General features: G+C 37.0%; 1 protein-coding gene across 47 annotated transcripts in view; it reads left to right on the top strand.

Moving 5' to 3' along the window:
* The window catches only part of Ptprd (protein tyrosine phosphatase receptor type D), a 2,240,535-nt gene that overhangs the window by 2,121,893 nt on the left and 105,633 nt on the right, over positions 1–13,009 (top strand). For 27 of the 47 annotated variants that reach the window (XM_031377711.1, XM_031377696.1, XM_031377694.1 and 24 more), the window contains 3 exons: positions 635–747; positions 10,204–10,323; positions 12,308–12,405. In XM_031377711.1, coding sequence (XP_031233571.1) covers positions 635–747; positions 10,204–10,323; positions 12,308–12,405 — 331 coding nt within the window. The remainder of the gene's footprint in view (positions 1–634; positions 748–10,203; positions 10,324–12,307; positions 12,406–13,009) is intronic. The other 20 variants (XM_031377709.1, XM_031377710.1, XM_031377705.1 and 17 more) reach the window with 1 other exon arrangement.

The following is a 13,009-nucleotide window of genomic DNA, read 5'->3' as shown; positions in this document are numbered from 1 at the left end:
ATAATGAAGATTGTTACATAATACCACTGTACATAGCCACTATCGTCATTTTTCTTTCCAATGTGAGAAACGAGGGAGACATTGGTCTTTGTGGTTCCGACTCGCCTTTGTATTTAAGATAACAAAATTTTAGGCATGTATTTACTTCAGTTACTCCAATAGATCAGTATTTTGTAGTCCATATTTAAAAAAAATAAAGAGAAAGGAGGAAGGTAGACTGAACTGTTTGCTTTAAGATCAGGCAGTTTTCCTGTGGCAAACAGTTACTTCTGTCTTCTACAGCCATAGAATTCTATTCACCACAAATACCAATAGTAGACAGAGGATTTCTGAGCAAGTCTAATAACACCTTAACAGTGCCCCTTACATATAAAAAGACAGATGACCTGAATTAATTATTTATTCCCCCAAAAGTGAAGAGATATTCACATTGACAGAACTTGTGAAAGTGAGGAGCCACTATAAGCTAAAGAAGACCACCTGAACAAGATTACAAGGCTCTTTAACCATAAAGCTGTCCAAGAACATTGAAAACAGCGTTGAGGAAAGAATATTGTAAGGAATAGTTGATTGGTTATTTCTTTTTTGTTTTGCTTGTCTCAGGTTTTAAATCTTGATTTTTTTCCCCCTATAGGAAGAGGGCAGAGTCGGAGTCCAGAAAGAGCAGCTTACCAAACAGTAAGGAGGTCCCTTCACACCACCCAACAGACCCAGTAGAACTAAGGCGCCTTAACTTTCAAACACCAGGTAAGTGGTCACTTCATCTGTCACAGTGTCATAATCCAGTTGGCATTGTCCTGAGAAATGGTATCTCACTTAATTTTGATCCATTTTGTCCATCCTGATTGTTTGCTTTAATTGTTGACATTCACATATATGTACTTAAGAGAGAGAAATTTAAGTACTTTGTGAAGTCTGAAGTAGGATAGGAAAGAGAAAGATGTATAATTTGTCCTAGTCTTTAGAAAAGTACCTATCATTTTAATGGGAGTGACACAACTTACTTGTGTTCTGTCTGGCTTTTCATCTTGTAAATACCTGAGTAAATAGATGATTGTGGAATTTGTTCTCATTGGTGTATTTATTTCATGCTTTGCTATTTATGTTTATTGTACCACAAAAGAAGAATGGAGGAAGTGAAGATGGAAAGAAAAGACAAACAGGGGAGCTACATAGAGAGGAGAAAGAAAAGGGTGAATGGAAGGAATGAACAATTTCATGTCTTTTAAAAATTTAATTATACTAAATTCCACTGACCAGTGTAGGTTTCATGCTGTAGACATTTGAATAGAGATATAAGATATACTTTTTCATAGAATAAAAAACATAAAGTGCTTCAACAGAGAAAAAAATGCTATTCTGATAAGGTGTAGTTTTATAATAATATTACTTCAAGACTATTTCTACTCTGCTTTCTTCAGACCAAATTGTTTATGTCAAGCAAATGTCAAATATCAAACGGTAGAGAGAACTAAAAACGTCGCATTGAGCAGTCCTATCGTTGTACCTTCCCACAGTGATCAAAACATTGATCTAAAAAGTCTTTGGGATTAAAATTTGGTTGTAGTAATACACCCCATACTGATGGCTGAGTTCTTTTGCTTCTAATTAATGTCTGAATGCTCTAACTCCCTGTGTGATGCACTGTAGGTATTAAACTGTACATTCTCAATGAATTGCTTTGAACTGTGAGAATGCATGGCTTATTGTGTTTAACGTATTTTTTGCATATAAATGAACACAACTACTAAGTCTTCTATGAAAGAGCTTTTCCACATTTCAAGGTGGCTATACAATCATCACAAATGTTGAGTCGTTTAAAAGTTTGAGTTAAATGGGGTTAGGGTTCTTTAAATTTGCCTTTTTGAAGGCGAACATATGCTTTCATAAGCATAAATGGCAGAGCAAATGTTTATAAAATCAAAACCCTTCTACGTACACTTATTACATGACTGATAAAGGTAAACTGTGAACTTGTCCAGGATGGGTGAGCAGATCTGCGTTATCCTCCTGGGTCATTGTAATCCCCAGTATACTGCACCATGTTGAATCTCTCTCGTGGTGCTCTTTTAAGGCAGTGTGATAAAGTAAATAGGTATAGTAATGTTTGCTTTGCTTCATTTTAAAATGGAAGTAAACAAACTACTTCAGAATAAATTCAACATTGTAGTATGGACCCAGCAATTTCTGTACTTTCTCTGTCACCTATCTGAATTCATAGAGGACCCCAAAAAACACAGCATTGTATGGAATTTTTCCTTAGATCATATTCCTTATCCCCAGTAATCCACTGAGGAAAGATATTCCTCTCTGATGCTGTTATACATGGCTTCTGTGTGAAATGTGATCTGTATTGAAAGCAAACTTGGACTTCTAGCAAACACAGAATCACAGTACATCATTGAATAAGTGGGCAAATAGGTATGAACAAGAGAAGCACATATAAGTATATAGCCTCTCTCTTCCTATAGCCTGACAACAGTCCCTCAGAAAACATAGCACAAGAGGTAGCCATTTGTCAAGGATGATCAACAGGTACAGGTGATGATAAGCAAGATAACAGCTATGCCTCTCTTAAAAGACTCAATCTTCAAGTGTCTTTCAGTCCTGTAGATGTTTTGTACAAATGTGGCAAATCCAAAAGTTCTCTTAAGAATGTATTTTCTTAATACAGATGGGACTGTCAGATCCATTTATGGAGAAAGTGTACTAAATTCAAATTGTCATGGGTTCCAGTTGAAGTATCATTGCTGTATTACTTAAGAATTTACTGAATTAAAACCGGAGACATAAATGTATATAATAAGTTATCATTTAACTAGAGTTACCCCTATTGCTGAACAGGGAGTGCCATAAAGTGGAAAAATGTGATGAAGAGGAAGAAACAAAACAGAAAAGTAAGAACAAGACAGTAAAGGAAGAGATGGTCTTGGCCCATCCAACACACATCTCATGCAGGAAGCCTTAAGGGTCGTATGCTTTTGCTTGAAGGACAAATTTAGTTAAGCTTGATTTATTTCTGAAATAAACTCATTTCCTCCCAAGCTGTATAGGGGCTATATTCTAAACAACTGGCCATTTACAAATGAAATTAACTGAACTGTTAATGTTTAATATTTAGTGATATGGACATTTGCTTCAGTCAGTGTGAATTTCCACCAGTGACTGCATTAGTAATGTACCAACGTGTAAAAGCAAAAGGTGGAGCTATTAGCTATCTATGCTTTATTCCTCTCCTCTTATTGAAGAAGCTATAATTTTCTCAGGTGATAACTTAAAGTGACCCGTGGCTAGATTTTTTTGCTGCTATGTTTCTACTTATTTTTTGCTTTAAATCTTCTGTAATTCATTATGTGAAATGTGTTTTATCTGTTTCATACCTGTTAATCTATAATTACTTATTTCCAAATAACATTAACAGCTAAGGATATTTATTAATGACATATATAAGTGAAAAATTAATAACCCATGTCTTCACTCCTAAAAATATGACATTCAGTGAAATAAGAAAACCATGATTTATATACTAAGGACCAACCACAGAACATTCCCAAGAGAATAGGTGATATCACATGTGACAGGCTATTAGGAATGATAAAGTAGCAAACAAACACAACCATGTGACACTCCATCAGTTGTGCAGAATAGAGGAAAGTTCATTGTTAAGCCCTCTGATTTTATTTTAACGTTTTTAAAAAAGACTTTTGTGGGTGAAAAGTAAGTTAGATTTTAAGTTATTTATTCTCATTAGAAAGTCTATAGTTAAGAAGTCAGATCAATTAATTTGGCAGATGTTTCAGTTCTCACATGACTGATAGTGTAACAGTACCACAGACAAAGTTTGATCATAAAGAAATCAGAATTCTGTCCACTGATGTTCACTGTGCAGAATTTTGTGTACTTGTAAAAATTTTGAACAGATATCTAGTCCCAATGCAAAAGTTGTACTGAAGCATCTAAGAAATCCAAGATGGTCCTCACTCTGGGAACTGAATGCAGGTCCTCATGTTTGTCAATATCATCCATGGCTGTGTATTTATGTCTTAAAATTCAAAGTGCAGTATAGAGACAAGATGTATTTGGGAGAACCTATGCTACTTAATACTTTAAAATAATTAGAGGTTGCATCAGCGGGTCCTCAGTGATTGGTGTGGCTGAGCTAGACAGCGTTATATGAGATGAGCAGTTAGATGACATCTTTCTAACACCAGTAGTAACTTTATAGCATTAAAGTGAAACCCAAATAGAGGTATGTTAGTCTCCTCCCCTCAGCGGAATAAGCTGAGCAGGATGAGTTAAAGAGAAAGGAACTAGCAGTAGATGTATGCATTACAATTATTAACCCCTTAGTAACTTTTACAAATCTTTAAGTTCTGTGGAAAAGGGGAATAGATTCAAAATATAAAAGAAGCTTCTAAAAGAAAGCTCAGGACTACGTAGATGGCTCAATAGGTAAAAGCTTGTTCATGCAAGCCAGACAACCCGAGTTCCACCCCCAGGACCCATTGGAGGGAACCTACACATGTACACATACACCCACGAAAAATAGGTTAGTTAAAACTGGACATTTTGGTAAGCCTTGCATACCTTTTCCTAGAAGAAATGTTGTGTGAGTTAGGGATGCTTGACAGGTAGGCTGTGAGTTAGGCAAAGCTGAACTGTGTCTGTTAGTCTGCACTGCAAAGAAATATTGCCCTTTGCCTTCATTGTAAATTCTTCAGTCTACATTCCCAGTATCCCTTGCTATATTTACAAAGGCAATGCATATTTCCAAGGGAGGGAATTTCAGAAAATTTAAAATCATGCCTAAACTACTATTCACTGTTATTATTTACATTTTTATATGTCCCAACATCTTGATAATTTAAGTTGAGATCAAACAAAGACATTTTCTAAGAAGAATACACTTTATCTCATGAATTTCCATTTTTCTTTTAATTATATATAAAATAAGAAGAAAAGATTTTTAATCTTTACTCTGATCTTACTTGTGTATCTGCCTTCCAAGGCTCTACACATGCCTTTCTGAACTTCAGTTTGTGTACAAATATGCAATACGTTTGTAGATAGTGGACCATACAAACTATTTGCTGGCTTCACTTTGCAATGTCAATAGGAGCCTTTCCAAGTTAGAGTATGAAATTTTTTCTCCTTTTTGGCAGTTCACAGTGTTGATTTCATGCTGTTCTGCAGATTTCAACATGCACTAAGCCTGCCCTGTTTGTGGAACCTGCCTTTTGTGTCTTATAGATCATTTTACATCATTGTTTCAGACTCTGCATGTCAGAAGCCAGGTAATAGGATACCAGAGGCATTTATCATTCTGATAGAGATTACCAGTTGCAGATTTTTTTTAATACTGTAAAATTTATTTGCTCATAATTTCCCCTCTCTGTACCATGGTCACTAGAAAGGGAAAAAGTGAGTAAGATTAGGACACTGTGAATAGCTAGTAGTGAATAAGGAAAAAGAAAAAAGACAGATGTGTGTTCATGTTTGTGCATCATCTCAGCAGTGCAAATTGAGTTGACTGTTTGAGAGAAGTCTGTGTTCGGTCCAGTAGAGAGGAGAAATAAAGGAAGGGCAACTAAGAGTGTGGGACACAGGTCCAGCTACCACCATTACTTTGTCTGCTCCTCTTGCTTTCCCTTCCCCTTACAAAGGTACCAAAACATAACAAAAGGAGATTCAGAAAAGCAACAAACTCTGCAAAGCTGTGGCCTCAACTCTTAAGGCCTCCTTTCATGATGGGGCTGAACTTAAGTGTTTTTTTGCCTGAAAGAAAAATGTGGCTGGGAGGTGATTGATGGTCTCTGAAAACCAAACATAAACTCATAAAAAGTTAATGTATCAGAGATTGTGCTATCAGCAGCAGACTGCCTGCACAATGGCAAATTGATTTGGAGAGGTCATGCTGTAGCTTCCCTCATCCATCGGTGTTAGTAATTGCACCAATGCTGATAAAACCCACATTTATTTGTACATTTTTATTATCTTCATGGTTTAGTCTCAGTAAATATGTGCATGCAACCTAACAATAACACGTTTGTTCCTTGTATTTTATATTGGTAAAACTCTGATTCATTGAATCAGAATGGTAAATTTCAGATATAAAGGAACATAGACTATTCAAATTCCCCATTCTCAGAAATCTTATAAAAATGATGTTTACCTGAAAAACACTCTTGGGGATATTTTATTAAGAATATTACTGACCATAATTGCATCCAATTGTCATTTTTCCCTAAAAGTAATTAAATTTTATTAATCAATATTCTCTTTATGTCTTATTTATCATTAGTTTATGAAACAAATTTATAAACAGAGTATGTTTATATGATACTTTGCTATGCCTAAATTTCTACTGCTACCTATCACGTGAGGTTAGATGTGGAGTTTTCCACTTATACGTGAAATTAAAGTCAAAATAATTCAAATATTCGAGGTTTTAGATTTGGTGTTCTGTGATGAGAAATACTGAGCCTCTTTTGAGAAACACTTCTGTGTGGACAATATAGTTATTTGAAGCCTACTCTAAGTCACAGTACACTGTAAGAATATTTTAAAAACAAAAGCACCTGAACTCTCAACTCTCAATACTGTTTTTGCCAAGTTGTGCTGCAGTTTTTAACATTCTGACCTTATACTATTATAGTTTCAGGAACTCCAAATGTGTTGACAGAAAGGAATGTGCAGTTTATGCATTGGAGGGCTGAGCCTGAGTACTTTTTGCCTGCCCCCATCTCAGAACCAGGCTAAAGTCTAAGAGTTCTAAGATGCAGTAATTAACACACTGTGTTTAGCTTAGGGTGGCTTAATGATCATTGTGCCACTGCAGAGCTTGGGGTACATGTCACCACCTGGACTGAAGCAGTCTGACCCTGTCAGCACTTTCATTTAACTGACACAAATATAAAAGGAAGAGCTTGTTCTTATTTTCAAAAAGGTCATAATTTAGAAGGCCAAAAGAAACTGCAACTTCTTACTGGGGGGGGGGGGGGGGGGACGTCCCAGAAAGCTCTGTGGCCAGCAGAGAAATGAAGGTGAGAGGCAAACAGAAAACTCTGTTCAGCACAGGCCAGTTTATTTTGGACATAACCTAAGTACAGTACTATATTGGGAAAAAAAGGTTTCTGTTAACAATTATCTCAATCCCAGTGCACAAGAAAGCTTAAAGCATGACTACATGGAAACTCTTTTGCAGAATTACTCTATCGTGAAGATGGGTTCTATATCTTAAGGGACTAAGATCTCAAGGAGTCTCTGATTGAGTTAGTGCAAAGGTCACCAGGCTGTAAAGTACATGTGACATTTCCCATAAGGATGTGTTCAATTGACTGACAAATAAATCTAAGGAGGAAGATCTAGGAAGGGAGGGTCAGGAAAAAACATTCTGGGAGACTTGAATGAGACCTGGCCATAGAAATAGCAAAGGCCACCAGGTTATTCACCAGTAGCCACTCCCAGCTTCCTAGGTGGAAAACAGGTATACACATCCCTTTCTGAGGAAGAGAAAAGCCTGTGTGCTTAACATTCCTGGTTTGCCTAGTGCTTGGCTATGAGCACAAGGACATTGTGCTCTTTATATCTTACCTTGGTGACCTACTAGATTTCAAGAAAACAGTGGACAACCTTGAAAACTTTCAAGTTGCCGCTTGATGGTTCATCAAGTTGTTTAGCTTTGTGAACAACTTTCCTAATGAGCTTCCTATTTCCACGTGACAGAGCAGAGTAGTTTCTATTCTCAGGCACCACCCACTTCCCCACATCCCAAAGGATGACTGACATAATGGCTGAATCTAATGTTTATTGTTGTGATTCAGATAAGAAAGGTATTCCTCTCTGTCCTGAAAAGCAAAAAACGTGAACAAAGATAGCACTAGATATTTGTTCCTCACAAAGAAACAAAGGTGGTAGTTTTCTTTGTAAAGTGTTTACTGTATAAGCTAATGCTCTTTGGTTACTGGCTGTACCATCCTGACTCACTCAGCCTTTGGATTCTGCCTCTGGTCTAGAAAAATCAGCTCCTATTCTAGACAGGAGTCAAGGTAAGGATATCAAAGAGCATAGTGATGTTTTTACTATTCACTATTAAGGTGAACAAATACAATTCTTGAACTTTTGAGTCCTATTGTGTAAAATAAAAGCACTGGACTCCATTATTTCCAAGATACCATCTCAGCTAAAAATACCACAGTTTTGAAGTTTTACTTCATGCGAGGAAGCCACTGTGACTATTATCACAAATTCATAACATGTTGAAAGTCATCATTATTTTTTTTCTCCAGCCTATATAGTAGATTTGATTGTTGTGAAGACAGCATTATGTTTCATTCTAACATCATATCTGGTAGATGCTGTGGCCTTGGTATGAAAACTGCTCAGGGTCAATACAAGCCTTTACAGTGTGTTTGTGTTGTAGGTTTGTAGCTTTAGATCAGTGAGGTCCTGATCCTGCAATGTCCTCAGCAGTTCTTAATTGCACTTCAAGTTCTTTTCTGCTAATAATATCCAAAAATGAGTAATGCCTGTTAGCCAGGTGTCACAAGGATATTAGTAAAAGTTTATTTTGTTCTCATAAATCCTGATAAGATTTTTGAACATAAAGTAATAACAAGTGGAATTACAAGATTCCTGCTGTCTTCACCATGAGTTCCCACAGGATAGAGAACTATTGCAGGAAACTGAAAACATCAGTACCTGAAATATCAGAGGTTCTGAATTAATTGGACTGGTGTGCAACCTCCAAAAAGGAACTTTAAAATATGAAAATATTGTTCTGAATGTACATATACACATATGCATACATATAGTTATGCATGTACACACACACACAGTTATTTTCTAGACTGTGAACAATGGCTAGACTTGTAGACAAAATCTGAGCAAATACTAAAGTAAGATAAACTTGGTCTTCTTAGTATTCTCAGCATCTACATTTTCATCCTTAATATAGTGATCTGGTTTGGATCATATATATTTTTCAGCACTGAGCAATGAACAACCCTCTTGGAGATTATTTTGAAGTCAACCCCTTGTCTCAGAGTTTCTACTGCTATGGAGAGACACCATGGCCTTGGCAAGTCTTAAGAAAAACATGTAATTACTGCTGGCTTACAGTTCAGAGGTTTGATCCATTATCATTATGGTGAGAAGCATGGTAGCAATCAGGCAGACATGGTGCTAGAGAAGTCACTGAGAGTTCTACAGCAGGATCAACAGGCAGGAGAGAGAGAGAGAGAGAGAAAAAGAGAGAGAGAGAGAGAGAGAGAGAGGAGAGAGAGAGAGCCTGGCTTGGGCATTTGAAATCCTGAAGCCCATTCCCAGTGACATACTTTCTCCAACAAGGCCATACCTACTCAGCAAAGCTACAGATGTTAACAGTCACTAAGCATTCAAATATGAATCTGTAGGGGTCCAGTCTTATATTCAAACTATCACACAGTGGGGATGGTTTTCTTACATGAAATGAAAAGCTTCAGAGTAATTTTATCTCATGTTTTATGTGAAATCACACTGATGTTGGTATTCAGCCTTAGAGAGAAGCAACATCATTATATAGAGTATGTACTCTTTTGGCTAGCTAAAAATATTTCCCTAAACATAAATAGCAGACAACTCAAGTACATAATAGGTTTCTATTTAAAATGATGCTCTTCAGACCTCAAATCAAATATGCCACAATTCAAAAGCTGTTTTATAGGAACCACTCCCAAAAAGACCCTTGTCTGTTTAGAATCTCGATCAGTGTAGTGAAATAGTATCGTGAGGAAGAAAGATGCTACAGAATTAACGTGCTTCATCCTTTGATCTTACATATAAAGATGTTGTGGTACTCAAATGCAGGTCCCTATGAAGAAGATGTCAGAACAAAAGTAACTTCATATTCTGCATCCTGAGGTTGTGTTTCATTTGTGTTCCGTGAGGTTCTTATAGGGTTCCCTTTTGTATGAAATTGCTATTCTTGTCCTAGAAATGATGTATATAGGGTGCATACTGTCAAGCCTTAAGTAACAATTTTTAGATGCTGTTTACAAACAGTTAGCAGGTATTTGCTTGGGTTTCTCTGTAACTAGCTTCCAACGTAGTCCTTTGAAAGCAAGTGTTGGAAGTTAATATGTGATCACATCTTGTGTTGTTTCTTGTGAACTTCTGCTGCTATACTAATACTTTTCCCATCTCCAACTGGCTTTACTTTTGCAGCGTTGAGCAGTAATTCAGTCCCCTACGCCTCCCTGATTGGCTCTGTGTCCTCCCTCTCTAGCCAAACCACCACTCAGTCCATATATGATAATAACTCTCTCCCACGATTCGCTCGAAAAGGTCTAAACATCTTTGTCTCTATTACCTTCTCTGTTAAAGCACTGCAATGATGTCCACATCAGCCCATTTCCATGTACAGATCCATGCCCAGCATAACATCTCCTGTGCTTTTACATTTCCATTCTTTTCTCTGGGGAGTGCCTCATCTGGAGAAGCTCACTCTTAATTACAAAATTGCTGTTACCCATCTTTGACTACCACAGAATGTAAATTAGTTCAATATTTTCACCTATATAAAAAGTACCAGAAAGGCCTCCAAACTATCGGTCCAAATATATACTTATATCATTGACAAAGAGAATCTACATCTGATCAACTCATTTAGATCTAATCTAATCTCCACCAAGATATTGGCTCTTAGACCTTCACACCCATGAACACAAAGCCACCATAGATCACGCCACAGAATGGTTGTCTTGAAGAAGCAAAGTAGTTTTTATTTTATTTTGTTTTACTTAATTTACTATACCACTAATAATTTGGCATTTCACATAAAGGAACTTAGTGGGTGACATTTCATAGGTACCCATAAGTAATCCTGTCACATTGTTCTAATGGTCATCCTTCCAGCCCGTTACCCTCTGGAGTGGCAGTAAAAACAGAGCATCAACAGAGCTTCCAGTTGGAGCTCCCCACTTCTAATTTTCTACTTCAGAAACTTCCCTGGGGGCATGTTAGTTCACTGTCTCAAGCCAGCTGGAATTTGTGTCCCTTAATATCCGAGTCAGCAATTCTCTCTCATGGTACACTTGCAAAATTAATCTCAGTGAGACAAGATCAAATCATGTGAACAGAGGGAAAACATCAGAAGAGCACAAGAATCATCAAAATTAACAGCAGATTATTTTTAACAAACAATGTGAAATTAGTGTGTCTTCAGCTGGCCGACTGAACTAAGATGTATTGGCTCCCGCTCTGCTTTCCTTTCTTTTCTTTCCTTGTCTTTTCATCTATCATAGGCTCATTTTCTTGAATTCATTTTTCATAGTGGGCAAAGATGTTTACACCTGGAGTAGCTTGTAGGTTTGCTGGGCATTGTAAAGTGAGACATGGGTGTAAAGTACTACTGTGTTATTAGTGTGGCCGTTTATTAATGGCTAGGAGAAGGCTGCAGCCCGAGCCTCTACAATCTGCTACTAGTGGAAACATTTTTGAAGTTCAGTTTGGTTTGGTGTCAGTGTGGTGTTGGTTATCATTGCCAATGAGCTATTGTGCATGTCATTTTCTGTGTTCATATTTGCATGTGAATGTTGTCACCTGACATGTTTGTGACATACTAAAGTGATCCTCATGTGTCACGTTGTATAGTAAACCTGCATAAGCTTGCATTTTATTAGTCTTTTATAAAGGTGTATCAGGCTATCCATTTTATTTTCTTTAAACAAATCCATTCAGTTTACTTATTTATTTTATTTTATTTACATCATCATTTCCTTTGCAGGTTCAGATGATTCCGGTTACCCTGGTAACCTTCATTTTTCAAGTTAGTTTTCTTTGTTTATACATAAGTCACTTTATGTTTCCTATTAGGCTGCTCCTCCTTCCCTTCCAGGCCTTCTTCACTGTCTGTTCCTTGGTTGACTTTACACCATTTAATTCCACACAATTTCCATTTCACACAGTGCAGGAGAAGGAGTCTGAGATGGCATAACAGTAATTACTCAAAGCAGAAGTTGACATCAGGCCCGACTTTCTGTTTCCTCTGCTAGCTAACCTATTGATTCATAGCACAGTAACACGTTCTTCTACACTAGGAATGCTAGTTTGGAGGATATGCTTGGTGAATTATCTACTTGGTTCCAAAATCCTCCCTTTAGAGCATGTCCTGCTTTGAGTAACCAGACTATCTGCCTGCTTTCTCACATAAAACATTTTTACTACTCACATGTTTTCAGGCCATCTCTAACTACAGCATTCACTGTGTTTTGGAATGGTCAATCTCATTTTTTTTTATTCAAATGTGTTTCTTCTTCATTTTTAATAGGTATGGCTAGCCATCCTCCAATACCTATCTTGGAACTTGCAGATCATATTGAGAGGTTGAAAGCAAATGATAACCTGAAGTTTTCCCAGGAATATGAGGTAATATACTTTATTTATGTGACAGAACTTCCAATGTATGCATGCCTTTGTTGTGACTAGAAAATTAACATCAGTACTTTTTTTCCCATGGCCTGAAAACTGTGCACTTATTGAATCACCATTCACTGCATATAATGCTAAGATTACCAGAAATGGGCCTGTTTCCAAACTAATTATTATTGTAAAATCTCAGAGTCCTCAAAGGTTCTATGTGAATTTTTGGTGTGTGTGTGTGTGTGTGTGTGTGTGTGAGTGTATGTGTGTATGAGTGTGTGTGTGTGTGTGTATGTGTGTGTGTATGTGTTAGGGAGAGAGAGAGAGAGAATGACAGAGAGAGAGAGAGGAGAGAACAATTGACAAGTGTTTGGATACTGTGACTGTGACATTTGTTAAGCATTGTGATCCAAAACTGTCCATTTTTAGTATTCCGTAATAAATGGGCCTCGTGGTAAACCTGTTCTTGTATCACTACTAAATAAGCATCTTTGCTCTTGTATTTTATGTTACAGTGTAACTTAAATATACCACTACAATCTTGTTTGTTCTAAGTAATAGAGGGTTGAGGACTCTCTGAACTTCCCAGCTTCCTTCGGGGTAGTTTCTT

This window comes from Mastomys coucha, unplaced genomic scaffold (assembly GCF_008632895.1).
Source record: "Mastomys coucha isolate ucsf_1 unplaced genomic scaffold, UCSF_Mcou_1 pScaffold18, whole genome shotgun sequence".
Taxonomy (NCBI): domain Eukaryota; kingdom Metazoa; phylum Chordata; class Mammalia; order Rodentia; family Muridae; genus Mastomys; species Mastomys coucha.
The sequence above is the reverse complement of the archived record's forward strand: the minus strand, read 5'-3'. Positions and strand labels throughout refer to the sequence as shown.